This window comes from Phycodurus eques, chromosome 23, assembly GCF_024500275.1.
Source record: "Phycodurus eques isolate BA_2022a chromosome 23, UOR_Pequ_1.1, whole genome shotgun sequence".
Lineage (NCBI taxonomy): Eukaryota > Metazoa > Chordata > Actinopteri > Syngnathiformes > Syngnathidae > Phycodurus > Phycodurus eques.
The window spans coordinates 2717413-2733924 of NC_084547.1; the positions used below are offsets into that span (position 1 = coordinate 2717413).

At 46.7% G+C, this 16512-nt stretch overlaps 2 protein-coding genes and 1 long non-coding RNA gene across 5 annotated transcripts; 1 reads left to right on the forward strand and 2 right to left on the reverse strand.

The window, feature by feature from the left end:
* Positions 1–294: 294 nt before the first annotated feature.
* Positions 295–1277, reverse strand: LOC133398049 (uncharacterized). Its single transcript, XR_009767744.1, has 3 exons — positions 1152–1277; positions 1026–1061; positions 295–757 (listed from the first exon to the last, which is right to left on the reverse strand). It is a non-coding gene; the product is annotated as an uncharacterized LOC133398049 (long non-coding RNA).
* A 613-nt stretch (positions 1278–1890) lies between these two features.
* On the reverse strand, positions 1891–14781 carry si:ch211-63p21.1 (uncharacterized). Its single transcript, XM_061668713.1, has 5 exons — positions 14462–14781; positions 3551–3603; positions 3386–3456; positions 3144–3315; positions 1891–2511 (listed from the first exon to the last, which is right to left on the reverse strand). Exons 2-5 carry the CDS (start codon positions 3581–3583, stop codon positions 2329–2331), a joined length of 459 nt encoding a protein of 152 aa, XP_061524697.1. The 5' UTR covers positions 3584–3603; positions 14462–14781; the 3' UTR covers positions 1891–2328.
* Positions 6886–16080, forward strand: ndrg2 (NDRG family member 2). Of its 3 annotated transcripts, none has more exons than XM_061668711.1 (16): positions 6931–7162; positions 10432–10517; positions 11644–11688; positions 11770–11875; positions 11948–12068; positions 12266–12328; positions 12409–12469; positions 12537–12623; positions 12688–12744; positions 13146–13249; positions 13321–13359; positions 13446–13497; positions 13585–13632; positions 13722–13757; positions 14353–14404; positions 14482–16080. In XM_061668711.1, exons 2-16 carry the CDS (start codon positions 10443–10445, stop codon positions 14643–14645), a joined length of 1110 nt encoding a protein of 369 aa, XP_061524695.1. In that variant the 5' UTR covers positions 6931–7162; positions 10432–10442; the 3' UTR covers positions 14646–16080. The 3 variants fall into 3 exon arrangements, with proteins under 3 accessions (XP_061524693.1, XP_061524695.1, XP_061524696.1); XM_061668712.1 differs by having other exon boundaries at positions 6932–7162; positions 11647–11688; XM_061668709.1 differs by having other exon boundaries at positions 6886–7162; positions 13446–13632.
* The last annotated feature ends 432 nt before the right edge of the window (positions 16081–16512 follow it).

A 16512-nucleotide genomic window follows, 5' to 3' on the forward strand; every position in this document is an offset into this window, starting at 1 on the left:
AGGTAACTCAAATGTGCTTTAAATGATTAAAAGCAGAAAAACAAAACAGTACAATCAAAACAGCATACAGTTCAGTGCACAAACGAGTGTTAGTCCATGCGCACCCAGTGAGTTAGTGAGGAAGTGGACACAAACACAAAGTAAACTAAGATGTACTCCCCCTAAAAAGTTGCTGCTTGGCTCTTGAAGCGGCGCAGCATTTCCACTTTCAGTCTGGATTGCTGCCAAAAAGAACAACAACAAAAAGACTAAAATGTGTCGTCATCGATAATGCGCATTATTTGCACACTTGCCTCAAAGGAGAAGAAGCTGTTCATCTTGGAACTGCGTGCCGGTTGTCTACAATTGTTGGTCTTCACCCTGAAATTCTATTCAGTTTTGTGTTGATCAATACGATAAATTCCTCATTCCAAGCCTGCACTGTACACGTCAACGCAAAACCGAGAGCTGCTCGGGACCGAGACAAGCCGAACAACCTGCGGACCGTCTCGACCTTCCTTCCTTCCTTCGCAACAACCACTGAACCAAACCACCGCGTGCAACCATCAACTCTACCGACACTTTCCACGCCTGCCCTCATTACAAATCGGACCTACCGCCACGCAACCCTTCCGTAGCCACAGTCAACCGAGGCAAACCGCAAAGCTCAGTACTCCGGCCCCTCCTGTTCACCATTTACATGCAAAGACAACTCTTTGCACCCATTGAGTCTTCACTTGGTGTGTGGAATTGTTCCTTTTCCCGGTCCTTCTGAGCTCTGCAAAAAAAAAAATATATATATATATTTATGGAGACAGAAAAAGCAAAGTACAGCTCGCCACCATAAAGATTATAATCACTGCACATGAACACTTAAAAAAAAAAACAGTTAATTACATCAATTTAAAAAATTAAAAAAATAAAACTACACTCATGAGCTGGCCAGCATTAAAAAAATAAATTCATAAAAATCATGTAAAAAGAACCAATGTGTGGACCCCGAAGTGAAATGGATGTGCTGTGCTCAAGCAAACCCATGCACAAACCTTTCCTTGAATGCTGCTCCTGTGGCAGTGAAAAGCCTGCAACAAGCACATTGCCACTGTTACAAACGTGTCCAATCGAACATTTGCTTGCATGCATACACGACAAAACACAGCTTAGTCGCTCACCATTTTGCTGCTGGTGGCCATTAGTCCACCTGCGTGCCCTTCGTGGCTCCCCGGTGCACACCTGTCTCCAATGAGCGCCACAGCTCACACCGCAATGGCCGCAAAGGAATTTGTTTTAATTTATCATTCATTTATGCATTTAGTCGCACACAAAAAAAAAAAGCGCGTCTCCCTCGAAAAACAAACTTAAGGACGTCGGTCGGGGTCGGCGTCCTCGTGCGCCGCGACCGAAATTCAAATGACAGCCATTTCCTGGTTATGTACATACATTTTCCCGCCAACACGTAAACCGGAAGTCACTAATTTGGCCCTTGCCCGCCAACTGGCGCCGCCTTGTGGCCACAAATAGATCTGTCTTAGGATTCGTGTTTATTCAAGGCCTCACAAAATGGTCTTTTTCAAAGCCATGATGTGTCCCTTTTAAAAATAATTTGAAAAAGCCTTCTTATAAATGGTATTTCTTTCAAGTCTTTCTGTTCATGGAATTGTGTTTTATTTTAAGTCTTTCTGTAAAACCTGACTTTACCGGATCTTTTTTTTTTTTTTTTTTTTTTTTAAGCCTTGACGTATCTCCGTAGTCTTGTTTTATTTTCAAAAGCCTTACAACACATGGTCTGTTTGACCATCTAATTTTTGTCATCTAATTTGACCGCTCACTAAGATAATTGGAATTTTTGTGATATTTGATACATGTTTAGGGGTTTGAGATGATCCCAAGTCTTCAAAAAATTCAGTCAAATAAAAAAAAAAAAAGTCATTTTATTGAAACACTCTGGACCCTGTAAACACTGAAAAGGACAATTCAAACCACAATTTAGCCTTTGAACAACATTTTGTATAAATCGTATCAGGACAATGGAGGTACAGTACATGAAGTTCTAAAATGGCGCACATCTGCTGCTCTCGCATTTGAAAGCGGGTCTTGGTGGCGCTCGCTCAAGACGGGGACAAGGACGTCGGGGGGCGTTCTTCAGCACTGCGCCAACTAGCACGGTACAAACCCAGGAGTTGCATAGTCGTCATTGTTGGGAGTGCGGGTCTATTTCGAAGATGGGGTGACCTCGCTTAGGACCAAAATTGCCACGTAAGACAAGTGAGCGTTCTTATGTTTGACACGGACACAAATAAAGTGAAAACACGTTGGCGCGCGATCCCGTCGGACTCTCCGCCGCGCTCGTCAGGTTCTGACCCACGGGAGCAGGAAGGATGCGATGGCGGCAGCGAGGGCGAGCAAGAGGACGAGCAGCTGGGGGGCGAGGGGCGACGCCCAGGCGCACGTGCGAGGTCGCGGGGCCGCTTGCGCCCGCTTGCCGGCGCCGGACGTGGAGATGACGAGCGGCCTCACCTGCGAGATGCTCTCCTGCGAGGACGGCAGATCGAGTGAGGATCGTTGTCGCCATTGTGAACGGATCTCGTGTTTGCGATCAAAGTATTACTTGGAGGTGCTTTATGTTGAAGTGGGTTGAAGAGCTTCATTTCGATAAAGGTGGTGCTCTGTCACCCAGTATATTCAAGTGAGTTCTGGAGTTAAATTTGGGCGTCGAGGAACTATGTTGACGTGAGTTGCGTTTCATTGAGACAAAAACAGTGCTTTGCTGGCCTCTTGGTGTCCCAAAAAAAAAAAAAAAAAAAAAAACGATGTAAGAGTGAATTGAGAAGTTTCCTCGAGACAAATAGCGGCTTTCCAGCACCTTGCTGTCGAGAAACTATGTTGAAGTGAGTTGACGAGTCATGTTTAAACAGAAATATTGTGGTTCACCGTTATCTTGTGTCATCTTGATGTCAGGGAACTATGCTGAAGTGAGCTGTGGCGTTTTCGATAAAATTAGTGCTTTTCCGCCATCTTGTGGCAGTTTGGGCTCAAGGAACTACGTTGACGCGTGTTGAGGAGTTTCGTTTACACAACAATGGTCTGTCGGCAGTAAGGGCATCATTTTAAAAAAGAAATAAATGACCCGTCTCAGGTTTTCTCATCATCCGGGTAACACGTACTTCCAGAATGGTGCGGCTGCGCGTCCTGTCGGGACTGAGCCGCAGATTCCAGCGATGCGCGCCGTGAGCGAGGCCGCCGTCATCTTCGCTCTCGGTGGTGTCCTGCCGTGCCAGGCGCTGCCGTTTGCGGCGCCGCGAGCTGATTCGCTGGAGAGAGCCGGGCTCTTGGAGTCTAGAGGTAAGACGAGATTGGAAGCGGTGAGACGAAAGCCGGCGAAATCCGGTGCGAGGTCGGCGCCCACCTGCAGTCGGCGTCCTCGATGTCGGCGTCCGCGTCGCTTTCTCCCTGGGGGTCGGACAGCACGCACTCCTCCTGCGCATGTCGGGAAATGAACATCAACTTTGGTGCTACAATTGGAAATGGAATTGTTTCACAGCTTCTGCTTTCAATACTTTTTGGAGTGTACCTCGGTTCCGTATCCCTCGGAATAACGGGTCATGGTGACTGAGCGCCGTTCACCTGCTCCCGGCAATCACATGAGGAAATATAATATGACAGAAAAAAATTAAAAAATTCCGTCCATTTCTTTTTGTCGACAGGGTTGGGTGCTGCTGCCGTCCTGAACATTTATTATTTTTATTTGTTTCATTTCGGCGACAGAACATCACATTGTTAGCCTCATAGCATCTTTGGCTAAGTCAGTCATTCTGTGTGATTTCCCTCTAGTGGTATGCGAAAAAATGATTTTGTTTATAATCAATTTTATTACAATTACCGTGCAGTTTCACCTTCAACGCTCAAGTTAAAAACTTTAGAATTTAATGTTTAATAGATGCTTTTAAACATTTAATCAGGTAAAACATTTTATTTAACCTTTATGTGCAACACATTTGAATTAAACCATTTAAGTACAGTTGATTTAACTGTATTTAAGTGCAGTGCATATGTTCAAGCTGCCCAAATAAAAAAAATTAAAAAAAAGAGAAAAAATGGATGTGCTTGCTAAGAAAAATAAATAAAATTTTAAAAAGTCTGACATCCAGGTTTATGTTTTGCGTACTCTTCTTGTGCATTGAATTTGAAAACTCATGATAACTTCGATGCTGTCCTCGGTTCCGGCGTGCGGCACGCACTCGCTTTACGTAACAGGCAACTTTTCACATCCACATCAGGACCAGACGCCAAACGACGCCGCAAACGCGACAAACTCCCATTTAGCGCATACAACTTGACCCCTTATGCGTGACTTTCACGAAAGCCGCAAATACACGCAGGCAATCGTTCGACGCGGTCACGGTTGAAATAAAGACAGTCGCGGATCTTACCTGGAACAATGGTGCAACACGCGACAAGGCCGAAACGCTAAATGGAGTCTGGCGCTTGGACGCGACGCGAGCGCACGCGACGATGTTTGACATTGTCGCAAATCCCTCATGACGTCACTCGTAGAGATGATTGGCAGCTCGGGCCGTGTGGGAATAGCAGCAGGAAACAGGGCGGAAGTGCGCAAGAGAAGGAACGGATTTCAAAATAAAATGAAGTGTCACGCCTGCGCTCCGTGGTGTGCTCATGCAGATGTACTTTATTATGCCACAGCATCTTTTTAATTAAACTTAAAAAAAAAAAACCTGACTATGACTTTACTTTCTCATTTATGTTATATTGAAAAAAAAATGGTTTTGTAACTCCATTGGTAGCGCCATCTCGTGGACGCACAACGAACAGCAGCGTATTGTGCACCAGCAACTGTGAAAACAACACAACCTCCTCCGACTTCCGAGTGACAAATTGCATCAGTGGTACCTTGTCTTGCAAGTGCCCCAACTTACTTTTCCCAGTTTGAAGCTGTCGCTTGCTCTATTTTTTTGGGTGTTTCGAGTCGAAATTTAACATATAAGCGAGCTTTCGCTAAACAGTGCAGTTTTAAAAAAAATGCTTTGCACTAGTTGGATTTGGGTAAGGACACTGGTCGGGGAAAACAAACAAACAAAACCAATTTTTAAATTAGTGTTTTTTGTTTTGGGATACCACCTTGGTTTTATATTGACCCTTATTTGTATGCGCCTGTATGGTCACAAAAGAAGCACAGAACAAGTACCGGGTAAATTACTTTTATTTTTTTTCAAATTGCAGTTTTTAGCACTAAATCTCCGATGGTTAGTTCCATATGGCAGAAGCTTGTCAGAGCGTTTTGTTGCGCCACTTCATGAATATTCATGAGCCGAGCTTTCATCTTTGAAAATGAGGTTATTGGCAAGTGTAAATGATTCATCTGGTTCGGGGCGGTGGGGGGTGGGTGAGTTTTACAGAATGGCCGACGTCACAGGCGCTGAAAGTAGGCCAGCCGTCAAGTTGTGATGTCAAACAACCGGAGTCAGCCGTTGGCCAAGGACCAGCAGCCCTATTTGTCTTTTTTTCCCCCATCACTCCTGGAGAAAAAAAATACATAAATACTCCCCCCTTTTTTTTTCTGCAGCTGACAGCTCCACATGGACAGGAGACTTCCACCGTATCGGAAATCAGGAATCAGAGGTTGCTGTGAAGTGAGGCGAAACAAACGCACCCTGGCGGCTTATTGACCCGTCAGGCGAAAGGACTCGTGTGAGTGTCTCCTGTCAAAACGTGCCAGCATCAATTAGTTTGACCGATCAGCGTCATCCGCGATGGCTGCACTTGGCCTGTTGCCATGGTAACAACCGTCACGCCGCACCAGTCATTGGATTTGATTTCACCTTGCGAAAGTCCAACCTTCCCCCACGGAAATGAATGGAAATGTGACTAATTTATTTTTGAAATAAAGACGCCTGTGAGAATTGTTCTGTCTCCATGTGTTGCTCCACTGTGTTCAAATACATATCCATTATAACACTGTGACATTGATGCTATTCATTTGCCCATCTATGGCCTTTTGCATTGTACGTTAGCATTACGCTAAACAGACTTGCGGTGAGGCAAATTGCCGAGAGGGCACGCAAACGATTGACAACTTGTCGGTCACGCCTTTCGCTCTCTGATAGGTAGTTCTTCCTTGGGCGTGGTGGTTTCTAAACTTGCCCTTTCACTTGTCCTAATTTAGGAAGAGGGAGGGGCTAAATATGTGAATTAAAAAAAGACATTTAACAATGCGAGTTGACTCTTGCTTGTCCACTCTCGAGCGCACAAACGTGCGGATGTTGTGCGACACACTCGGGGTCCTGGTGGGTGTGTTACGTCACCCGAGGGCTCGTTAATCTATCCGAGCGGGACAGCTGGCATCTTGGGTACAGCCATGCCCAACATGGTTGGCATGTGTGCAAGCAGCTGTTTTGCGTGTTTGTTATTTATGTATTTATTTACACACACACATTTATCTCACAAATGATAGTGAATGTTTGGAAGACATTGAATTATGTGTGTAAAAAAAAAAAAAAAAAAAAAAAAACATTTGCGCAAGTATTTAACATTTGTTACTGTGTCTGCATGAAATAAATAAAAAATAATATGTAAAAAAAAAAAAAAAAAAAAAATGATGGATGCAAACCTGATTTAAAAGATCATGCAGATAAAATCAATGCTATACAGTATAAATCATGATCCTACACGTTTATAATATGTGGTATAATACCATATATTACATAATGATAGTTTATCTGCCTGCTAAACAAGGCTGGACTGTACCAATGTGGAGCTGAAAATGGGGTGGGAGAGAAGGGGTGGGGGCTCTTCAGGACGCATGAACCATCGCCATACACACACGCCGGGCACCTCTCGTACTGTTTGTGTACGCGCTGACCTACGGCGAACTATAATGTACTGCGACCCCACTGTGAGGGTTTTGTGGCGCACGTGAGGAGACAGAACTTGTACCACTCCTCGCCCCCCTCCCGACAGAGTCCTCAACACGTCCCCTTTCGTTTGACGGGCCAAGCCCCGCCCCCCTTGTGCAGAACTGCGCTCTCGCCGGAGAGGCGAACACAAAGCCGACCGGAGCAGAAGCCAGCTCGGAGCGAGTCAGTCGGCACCAGAACCCGTGTGGAGGCAGTAGGCCCGACTTGGACTCCTCGTCGGACATCTCCCCAAGATTGTGCTGCAGAAACAGGTAACGTGACGCAGATGCGCTTGTTAAGATGCTGCACTTCCAGAAGAACAAACATGCGCGTGCATGTGACATATATGTAAATATTAATGCATGACAGAGTGGACCCTCTTTGTCCATCCCCCCATGTGTGCGTTTATTGACGTGCACACGTGGCATGCCCCCCATCATGACAGCTGCAAATAGGTCACTATTGACAAGCTGCAAATAGGTCACTATTGACATTCTCCTCTTGCATGAACTTGAACAACTGAAGTGAGCACTCAATTTTTGATGTTTTCTCGAGGTGATGGGTGGTATTTTGGAAAGGCGGTGTGGGGGTGCTGTTGGGGAGGCCAGAACACACAATGTTCCTCAATGTCAAGCGGGGGGGGGTGTCTTACGAGTCCACCTTTTCAGAGCTGGTTGGGGAGGGGGGGGGGGGGGGGGAATAAACGGTGAACTTGATTTGAATGAAAGGGTCGCGTGCACGCGCGCAGACTGTTTTTCAGCAAGCGCGTGCGTGCACATTCCGTGAGTCATGCCGCATTTGGAGGCTCTCTCACACACACACACACACCCTGCGGGGGCGAGGGGGGGGGGGGGTTCTGTTGTTGTCCTTCCAGGCCTACTAACGTGTTAGAAGAAAACAACAAAGTGTGGCCTTTTTTTAACCAGGACGCTGTTTGACCTTCAAATTACCTGCCATCCCAGGGGCTAGGGGAGGTTACCGCTTGTGGTGCGGGGGTCGCACCTACCAGTTCCATCTTCAACAGCAATGGAACTTCCTGACCAGTGGACTGAACAAATTTCAACATTTAATTCGACAATGTTCGCTCAGCCACCAGCAGCGATTGAAACGCTTGACTGGCTCGTGGCTCTAATTCTTGACACTGAACTCAACCGTGAAGGTGCGAGGCCTCGCTCTCGGTTTACATCCTGCAAAGTCCGTTTTGGGGGGGGTTCCTGTAACTTGAGCCGTTGTTGTCGCGGAAGCCCAGACGGGGAAAGCCGTCTCGCTGGCGTTTTGACTCGGACTTCCTCTGGCGGGCACGTGTACGGACCATTTTGGGTGCAGGCGCGAAAGCCAAAGAACAAAGGGGCACCCGTCACCATGTATTTCTATTAACACAAGCAACACAGTCAATTATACAACTATAAACAAAGTAGGTAATGGGAAGGTGCATTGGATTAAAAAAAAATAATAATCTACACACCCCTGTTCAAACGGCAGATTTTTGTTTTATACAAATATAAGACCAAGAAAAATTATTTGAAGCATTTTTTTTCCATCAGTTCACCTAGAAACCTGAACTTTTTTTTTTTTTTTTTTTTTTTTTAAGAGAGGGGAAGTAAAATTAAACTGAGATAACAGAGTTGCACAAGTGCACACACCCTCTTATAAATGGGGACGTGGCTGTGTTTAGAATTAAGCAATTATATTCAAACTCTTAAATGGGGGTCACACACCTGCCACCATTTTAAGTGCCTCTGATTAACCCCAAATAGTGGTGGGAGCATATGTACAATTCTCCAAAGGACTCAAATAAATGGCCCTCAAATATCAAAACACATTGGGTGGAATTGATGACAGAGCGGGTAGTTTTTTAATTGTTTAAATATTGATATATAAAAAATAATAAATGGGCTACAGCAACAACAACAAAAAAAAAAAAAAAGGGCAGGTGCTTGAGCACCACTTGGGGCGCACATGCCTGTTCTCTGGTGTTGGGGGGGTCAGCGAATACTGTATGGCCCTGATGTGTTCAGGTGTGTGATCGGGCTGGACAACATGTCCTAAAATTCATATCACTGTATAAATCTCTTCACGATTACAGTATATATTGCGATATGAACTTAAGTGTAAAAACGATAACGTATTAACGTATATTCAGTATTTCTGAAAGTAGCAGATAGTACAAGTCCATTCCTCTCTCTGCTTCATTTCATTTAAATTTTGGGTTTTCATGCTTTTACATTCTCATTTTATTGCATTTACATACGTGAGGATACTGTTTCGCTGCGCTAGCTAGCAAACCGCAGCCGACCTATGCCTGTTGTGGAGCAAGTTAGCTTAGTGCCTCGCGTTCCCTCTAGTTTGCGATCAACCGGGAAAGCAGGCGCCGTTTTTACACTGAGCCAGGTATGATTAGACATGAACAAACGTTTTCGGGTTTTGGTCGGTAGAGTCGAAAACTCTCCCGAAGGTCAAACGTCTCCTGTCTACCGCGCATACCGTAAATACCGCGCACCCCATGTGTGCCAGACAACGTGAGTTTGTTGTATGTGAGAGTGTCAGGCCCGTCCGCGCGAGAGAGGGCGGGCGCCCTGGAGAGGGGAGTTTGGCTCGGGGTGCCCGCTGGCTGGCGTCCAGATGCTGGCGGGCCACAAAGCTGCTCTGTTCTCAGTCCTAACGGCTTATTAATAGTCCAATATCCTGCTGGGGCGAGTGCACCTTTCTCTGGAATGCCCTGAATGCGAATCGGGCCCACTACAGTACTGCATACTGTTCGGAAATAAACACGTTGACATCCTGCTGGCAAATCCAATCCATTGAGCCGTGATCGATTCCCAGCAATGGTGTCATACATCTCCTAGCAACAAGGGTCGGCGCCATGATGTCGAGCATCACAGGCCCCGTATCGGTTTTCCGTGGGCTGTTTTTTAAATCCCCGGTCTGTAGAACACCCGGAGGGTGAATCTGGGTTCAACTGCTATGTTGAGCTGCTTTTATTCTCTGCCAATGTGTTCTGGAGACCCAAAGTGGCCCGTGCCTCGACCGAACTGTGGAGCGGGGAGGGGGGTGGGGGTGGGGTGGGGTGAGGGTGTCAACAGTGGAAACGCTCACGGGCTCCTCCATGATCGGCGTGTCAGGCCGATTAAAACCTGACAGGATGTGAGTGGGAGCAGATTAGACAGAAGAGCGCAGTTATCAGCGTGTTCATGTTTCCACCATCTTGTGCGCCAGGCTGCAAATCTTCATACCGTGCACGTTTGCAACCACAACAGCTCATTTCACGATATCAATTCAGTTACCGCCACTTTAAACACGTCCACGTCAACAATCCAAAGCATGCACATTGCAAAGTCTTGGGAACGAGCTTCCATCCAATCGTCATCCAATCTAACCCTTTGTCGGCCTCTGCTTCATTACCAGAAACCTTTTCTTCTCATCTCCGCTGGCGCTAATCACTAATTGACTTTCATGAGCTCCCACAAGAACTCTGCGACATACACTGCGCGTGCGTGTTTCGCGGCACATTTTGACGCTTCGGTTTCTTCTGCTTGGCCAGGACGAATCGCCATGACGACGGAGATGCAAGAGATCACCATCACGGAGGGCAAGCCGCTGCTCACTGGTCAGGCCGACTCCAGCAAGGTCAGAGAGGACATACGCGTGCACTGTACACACGCTAATATCCATACATGCTTTTCAATGACTGCGTCGCTTTTGTGTGCCATCATCCTCAAGCACAGAATACGTGTGTGTGTGTGTGTGTTTGACACACACAAATATGCTGCAGCGGCGGGTGCCTGTGATGCAGCCGGTTTGACGTCAAAGCCCTGGGGGGCTTAGGGTGGGGGGAGGTGGCGGGGTCTCTTCGGTTTTACTCCTGCTGAAGTCGCTTTGCAGCACCTCGCGACTGACCCCCGGTGGCAAACGGTGGAAGTACAAGCCCACACATACCCTGTGGTGTCCGTGAGCATATTTATATATATATATATATATATATATATATATATATATATATATATATATATATATATACACACACACACACAAAAATGATTTGTATCAGTCTGTCGCTACACATTTAATTTGAAGAGGTTTTTATTTTATCTGTTTTATTTTATCTGTAAAACACAAACATAACTATTATATATACATATATATAGTATTTATTTTTTTACATATCGCCAAGCTCTAAACTAACTATTGCTCTACTCTAAACATACAGTCAGAGTATAATTAAAGAGAAAGTAAAGAATTAACCATTTTCGCGTCACGATCAATTCAATGTGTGGCCCCTTTTGGTGTGTGCCTTGGCCACCAGGTGGCAGTATAATACTGACATACATAGTACTGCACACACACAAAAAAAGTGTCACAACTCAGCAAGCTGCAGCAATATTCGTAAATAACACCGCTTGATTGATGCGAGTTTTGTTAGCCCGTCTATGGTGTTTTGCATTGTGTGCTAGCCTTATGATAGCAGACAAAGTTATGTGGTTGTTTTAAATACACAACACTGTCTTTGGGACAACTGTCCCAAACGCTCAACGCCCTGGGACAGTTTTCCACCCCCCTACAACTGCCGCTAAAAACAAGGCATTTTTTTCCCCCCACTTCACTCAAGTGCCGGCGTATCTGAAGCACACGACTACTTCTCATTTTGGCTCACAACACAAAGCAGAAAAAGCCACCAAATGACAGCTCGTTACCGGAAACATCGTAAATTAACGAAGCGCTGTACTTTTTGTCTCGTCTTGGCGATGGTTTCCAGCAGGATGCTGAGCTGGCAGCCAGGATACTCCTGGACCAGGGCCAGGTGAGTCTGCGGCACGTGATGATCGGAGTGATGAGTGATGGGGTGCAGCATGAACATGAATTGTTCCCTCGCCGTTTGCAGGAGCACAGCGTTGAGACTCCCCACGGCGTCCTGCACGTGACGCTGCACGGCACACGGAACAGCCGCCGGCCCGCCATCCTGACCTTCCACGACGTGGGCCTGGACAGTGCGTGGCTCTCGTCTCGTTCTTGTCGTTCTGGCCAAGCGCGCCGTTCACACCTCTCTCTGTCGTCGGCAGGCAAGAGCTGCTTCCAGCCGTTGTTCAAGTTTGACGAGATGCAAGAGATAGTCAAGAATTTTACGCTGATCCACATCGACGCTCCGGGCCAAGAGGACGGGGCGGCTGTTTACCCGGCAGGGTGAGCTCACCTTCCCTCCTTTTCTTCCTGTCACCTTTAATCCTTCAAGAAATGTGTTCTTTTTTACGGGATTAGGTGCCTTTGTGACTCCATTATTATTCATTTTTTAACCTGCTCTGTTTGGCTGCCGAGTTTTAATTTTGAGATCTGTGCAATAAATGTTCTCGAATGACAAAAGATCTTGTCTTTACAAACAGGTATCAGTACCTGTCCATGGAGACCATCGCGGAGATGATTCCTGCCGTCCTGCAGTTCTTCAAGTAAGTCCAAAAACAACTGGATCGCGCCGCGGCTAGCTCGCTAAGGTTTCGGCGCGTAACGCGGGCCTTGTGTCCCGCAGCTTCCGTACCGTGATCGGCGTGGGCGTGGGCGCCGGGGCGTACATCTTGACCAGATTCACGGTGAGTGTCGACGCCCGGTCCGCTTTACAGCGGCGTTACGTGATTCTTTCTTTGTGTCTCTGCGCAGCTCGCTAACCCAGATTCTGTGGAGGGTCTGGTTCTGGTCAACATCGACCCAAACGCCCGGGGGTGGATGGACTGGGCGGCTCAAAAGGTAACCGGACGCTCACGATTGGCGGTGATCAGACATACTGAAATATTTCAATCTGTGCCTGCAGCTCAGCTCTGTGACGTCATCGCTCACCGAACAGATCATGTCCCACCTCTTCAGCCAGGTGCGTCGCAAACGTCGACACACACATCTGCGATTCGGCAAGACGCTCTGACTTGAATTTGTGCGTACAAATGTAGAGCCCCCTCAGACAATTTGCACGCACAAATAACGAAGGATCAGCTGCCGAAAACATTTTGCCAATGAGTTGACTAAATGTCCTCAATGTAACTGACACTTGCCCACCGTTCACATACTTAATGATTAAGCGTTGGCTTTTTCTGATTGACTTCATTCGTTCATCGCAAGATATGAAGAATTCCAAATCGAAACAAATGACAGATCAATGTTATCGCTTTCACTCGTGGTCGAGGCCCAGGTATCTTTGTTGTCCGTCGCTGACGGTCCAGTGCAAATGCCGACTGTCACCTGCTTTTAAATGTGAGCTAATGTTGGGACTCTCAGGAGGAGCTGTCATCCAACACAGATGTGGTGCAGTCTCACAGGGAGCGCATCAACAAAGCGCCTCACCTGCTCAACATAGAGCTCTTCTGGAAGACCTACAACAGGTAATCTCAACACAAACAAGCGCACCGAGCCAAATGGCGCCCGCAGCAGTCGCATCTTCTTTATCCTTCAGCCGCAGAGACTTGAACCTGGATCGCAGCAGCACCTTCAAGTAACCGCTTGATTTATTGGCATAATCCACGTCGTGTCATTTGGCCGGACGCTGACGGTTGTCTCTCTGTCTCTGTGGCCGCTCAGGTGTCCGGTCATGTTAGTGGTGGGGGATCAAGCGCCGTACGAGGACGCCGCCGTAAGTGTAGCGAGCGTCGAGCTGCCTCTCGTTCTTCCTCAGCCTGCTTGCCATCCTCACCGCTGCTTCTCGCTGTGTGTCCGACAGGTGGAATGCAATAGCAAACTGGACCCTACCTCCACCTCCTTCCTGAAGGTGCCTTTCTTTCTTTCTTTCTTTCCTTCTCTTCTTGCGCTCTTCTACTGTCATTTTCTTGCCATTTTGGTTTTCGTTGTTTTCCTCAGATGGCGGACGCGGGTGGCCTCCCCCAGCTCACGCAGGTAAACAAAATCAAATAAAAAAAATATCAGTACAGTGGCGCCATGAGATCTGGTTTGAATTTGCTCTGTGACCTTGCTCATAACACAACACGCTAGTATTCGACTCATCTTTGACCATTGGAATGAAAGGAAATACTATTAATCTGTTCCAGCCTTGGCCGCTGGGACTGAGTTAGATGCTGTAATATTGGTGATTTTTCATACAGGAGAAAGAATATATGCCTGTGAGTATTGGTATATTATCTATCTATCTACATGTGTTGCGCCACCATTTGTGTTACCAACCACGACTATCGATGCTAACCGTTCGCACGTGAATGACTTTTTGCATTGTTTGGTAGCATTAAGCTAAGCGGACTTTCCTAAGGCAAAGCTGTGATTGTTTTAAATGCACAAGATGTAGTTCTTTGTTTTATGTTTAGTTTGACAGTAAACTTCAATTAAACAGCTTGAAGCTTTTTTTTTTTAATGAATTGTTGTGAAACATGAAAAACCTTCTACGTCGGGTCACTCTTATCTTCAGGCGCCACTGTACTTGCCGTTGAGACAAGGAGCACAAAGTGCACATTTGATCGGAGAATCTTTGCGTTTGCAGCCTGCGAAATTGACCGAGGCGTTCAAGTACTTCATCCAGGGAATGGGCTACAGTAAGTGAGCGTCGAGTGTTTCCTTTCTGACCGCGTGTGCCGCGTACGCGCTCTCACCTCCTCGCCTGTGCCCACAGTGGCCTCGTCTTGCATGACACGCCTGTCCCGCTCGCGCACCACCTCCCTCTCGTCCTCGTACTCGGTGGAAGGCTCTCGCTCGCGCTCGCGCACGCTGTCCCAGGGCTCGCAGGGGGGGCAGATGCCGCCCAGCCCCTCGCAGACCATGGAGGTGTCCTGCTGAAGAGAAGGCGGACGAGGACGGGGGAAGTAAGCCGAGAGAAATGGAAAAAAAGGGCGAGACCAACGGGTTCCCGTAATTGTCACTGCAACTCCCGTCAATCCCCAGCAGAGGAGAGGAAAAAAGCCGCAAAGGGAAAAGGGGGAAACATCTTTTGTCCCAATCCTTGCATCCCCGCTGTCCGAAAGGAAAGGTTCTTTTTCACGAGAGGGAGGAGGGCACAACATGGCACCCCCCAGCTCTGTTGTTACCCCTTTCATTTAGCACATGTGGTCGCTAGAGGCCCTAACCTATAGTAATAGTTCTCAAAAGAAGCTGACGACTGATGTGTTGTGCACAAAAGGTAGACTTTAGCAAAGATCGTGTGTCTTGACAACCGTCCAAGCTACTTTTTCTTTTCGCCTCCTTAACCCATTTTACGTTTGCATATTTGTACTGTCGTTGCGTCTTCCAGCCTCCGTTTGCCGTTTTGTGTTACCATCCCGGGAGGCGGATGGGAAGCTTTTCTATTTTGGTTGTCTTTCTTAGGCCGCTCGGTCGTCCAATGACTACTTTTTACGCGAGTGCATGCGATGTCGGAAAGCAAATGGGAGGACGCCGTGTCGCTTGATGAGTGCTTCCGGTCTCCACACTGCATCCGGGATGCACGGTGACGTCGCTTCGTAGCACGCTAGCGCGTTCAGAAGGGATCGCTGTGTTATCTTCCGTGTTTTAAGCTCTCGTAAACCGCAGATACCTCGTAACGAAAGCCAGCCGCCATACCCGAGTTGGTGGGCGCCCAAAGCAACGCCACACAGCCGCCACGTTGTGCGTGCAAGTTAGCAAAGTCCAGTAAGTGCCGTCCCGCAAAAACGTCACTGCCAGCCGTGCGACGAGACACTTTGGAAATGTCAACGATAATCAGTTTGAATTTTAGATCGGTTCTACATTTGAATCCTTTCTCGCGTGCAACTGGAGTCAAAATGTCTGCAGTGTCACGAGTTGAAGTTGAAACCTTCCCATTTTTTTGCGGTAAACAAAAGCTAATCACTGCCAGGAGCACCTCGAGCAGTGTTTTCCACAAACTCACGAGGGCCAAACCTGACAGCCAATTTGTGCTGGTATCATAAAGATTATGCTTTGAGGAAGAAATGAAAGTTCTGTTGAAGATGTCAGACAAAGTGAAGAATCAATGTGAGGAGTCAAAGATGGATGTGTGACGTTTTATCCATTTTCTTTTCCTCGTTGTGTGTCATCTTTGTGTGGAACTTTCCCCAAATGCTTACTTATTAGTCCACCGCGTGATTTTTCACTTGTAACTATTATTTTAATTTTTTTGCATTAGCGAGAGTCATGTAATAATCTCCGAAAAAGAAAATGCAATCCCAGTAATTTGTGTGACAAAAATAAGTGTGTAACACGTACTGTAATGAGAATACTGAATAAAAACTTACAAACATCTTGCGATTTTGAAAATGTCAATACATTTTTTTTTTGTTCCACCGTCACAATTATAAATAATGAAGGATTAAAATTAAAACAAGTGGGTTCAATTGTGAATCCAGAGGCTTCCTTGCAAGCAGTGTGTAGATGTGCATGGATTGACCCTTAACATACTAAATCAAATTAAACCTGCTTAAGTTTGGGTGGAGATGTGTCCTGACGAAAGAGCAGCAGAGCGAGGACAACCGGTCGGTCGGCATTGTGATCTTTCAGCTCGGTGACAAGGAGAAGACAGACACCCTTTGTCAAGTCAACACACTCGGACACAAACCGGATATGCGTCGCAAAACCTTACGGACGACACAAAAAGAACACACCGGGAGCAGTAAACGGTAAAAAAAACAAAAAACAAAAACAAAAAATACAGTGCCTCGTCTTCATGATGTCC

Bases quoted from the DNA above. Each gene is read 5' to 3' on its own strand.
- si:ch211-63p21.1 (XM_061668713.1), bottom strand. From the start codon at position 3,583: ATGACCCGTTATTCCGAGGGATACGGAACCGAG. The intron at 3,457-3,550 runs GTACACTCCAAA...CGACATGCGCAG, and splicing joins CCGAGGGATACGGAACCGAG to GAGGAGTGCGTGCTGTCCGA. The intron at 3,316-3,385 runs GTGGGCGCCGAC...TCTTACCTCTAG, and splicing joins ATCGAGGACGCCGACTGCAG to ACTCCAAGAGCCCGGCTCTC.
- ndrg2 (XM_061668709.1), top strand. From the start codon at position 10,443: ATGACGACGGAGATGCAAGAGATCACCATCACGGAGGGCAAGCCGCTG. The intron at 10,518-11,643 runs GTCAGAGAGGAC...GATGGTTTCCAG, and splicing joins GTCAGGCCGACTCCAGCAAG to CAGGATGCTGAGCTGGCAGC. The intron at 12,745-13,145 runs GTGCGTCGCAAA...TGGGACTCTCAG, and splicing joins TGTCCCACCTCTTCAGCCAG to GAGGAGCTGTCATCCAACAC.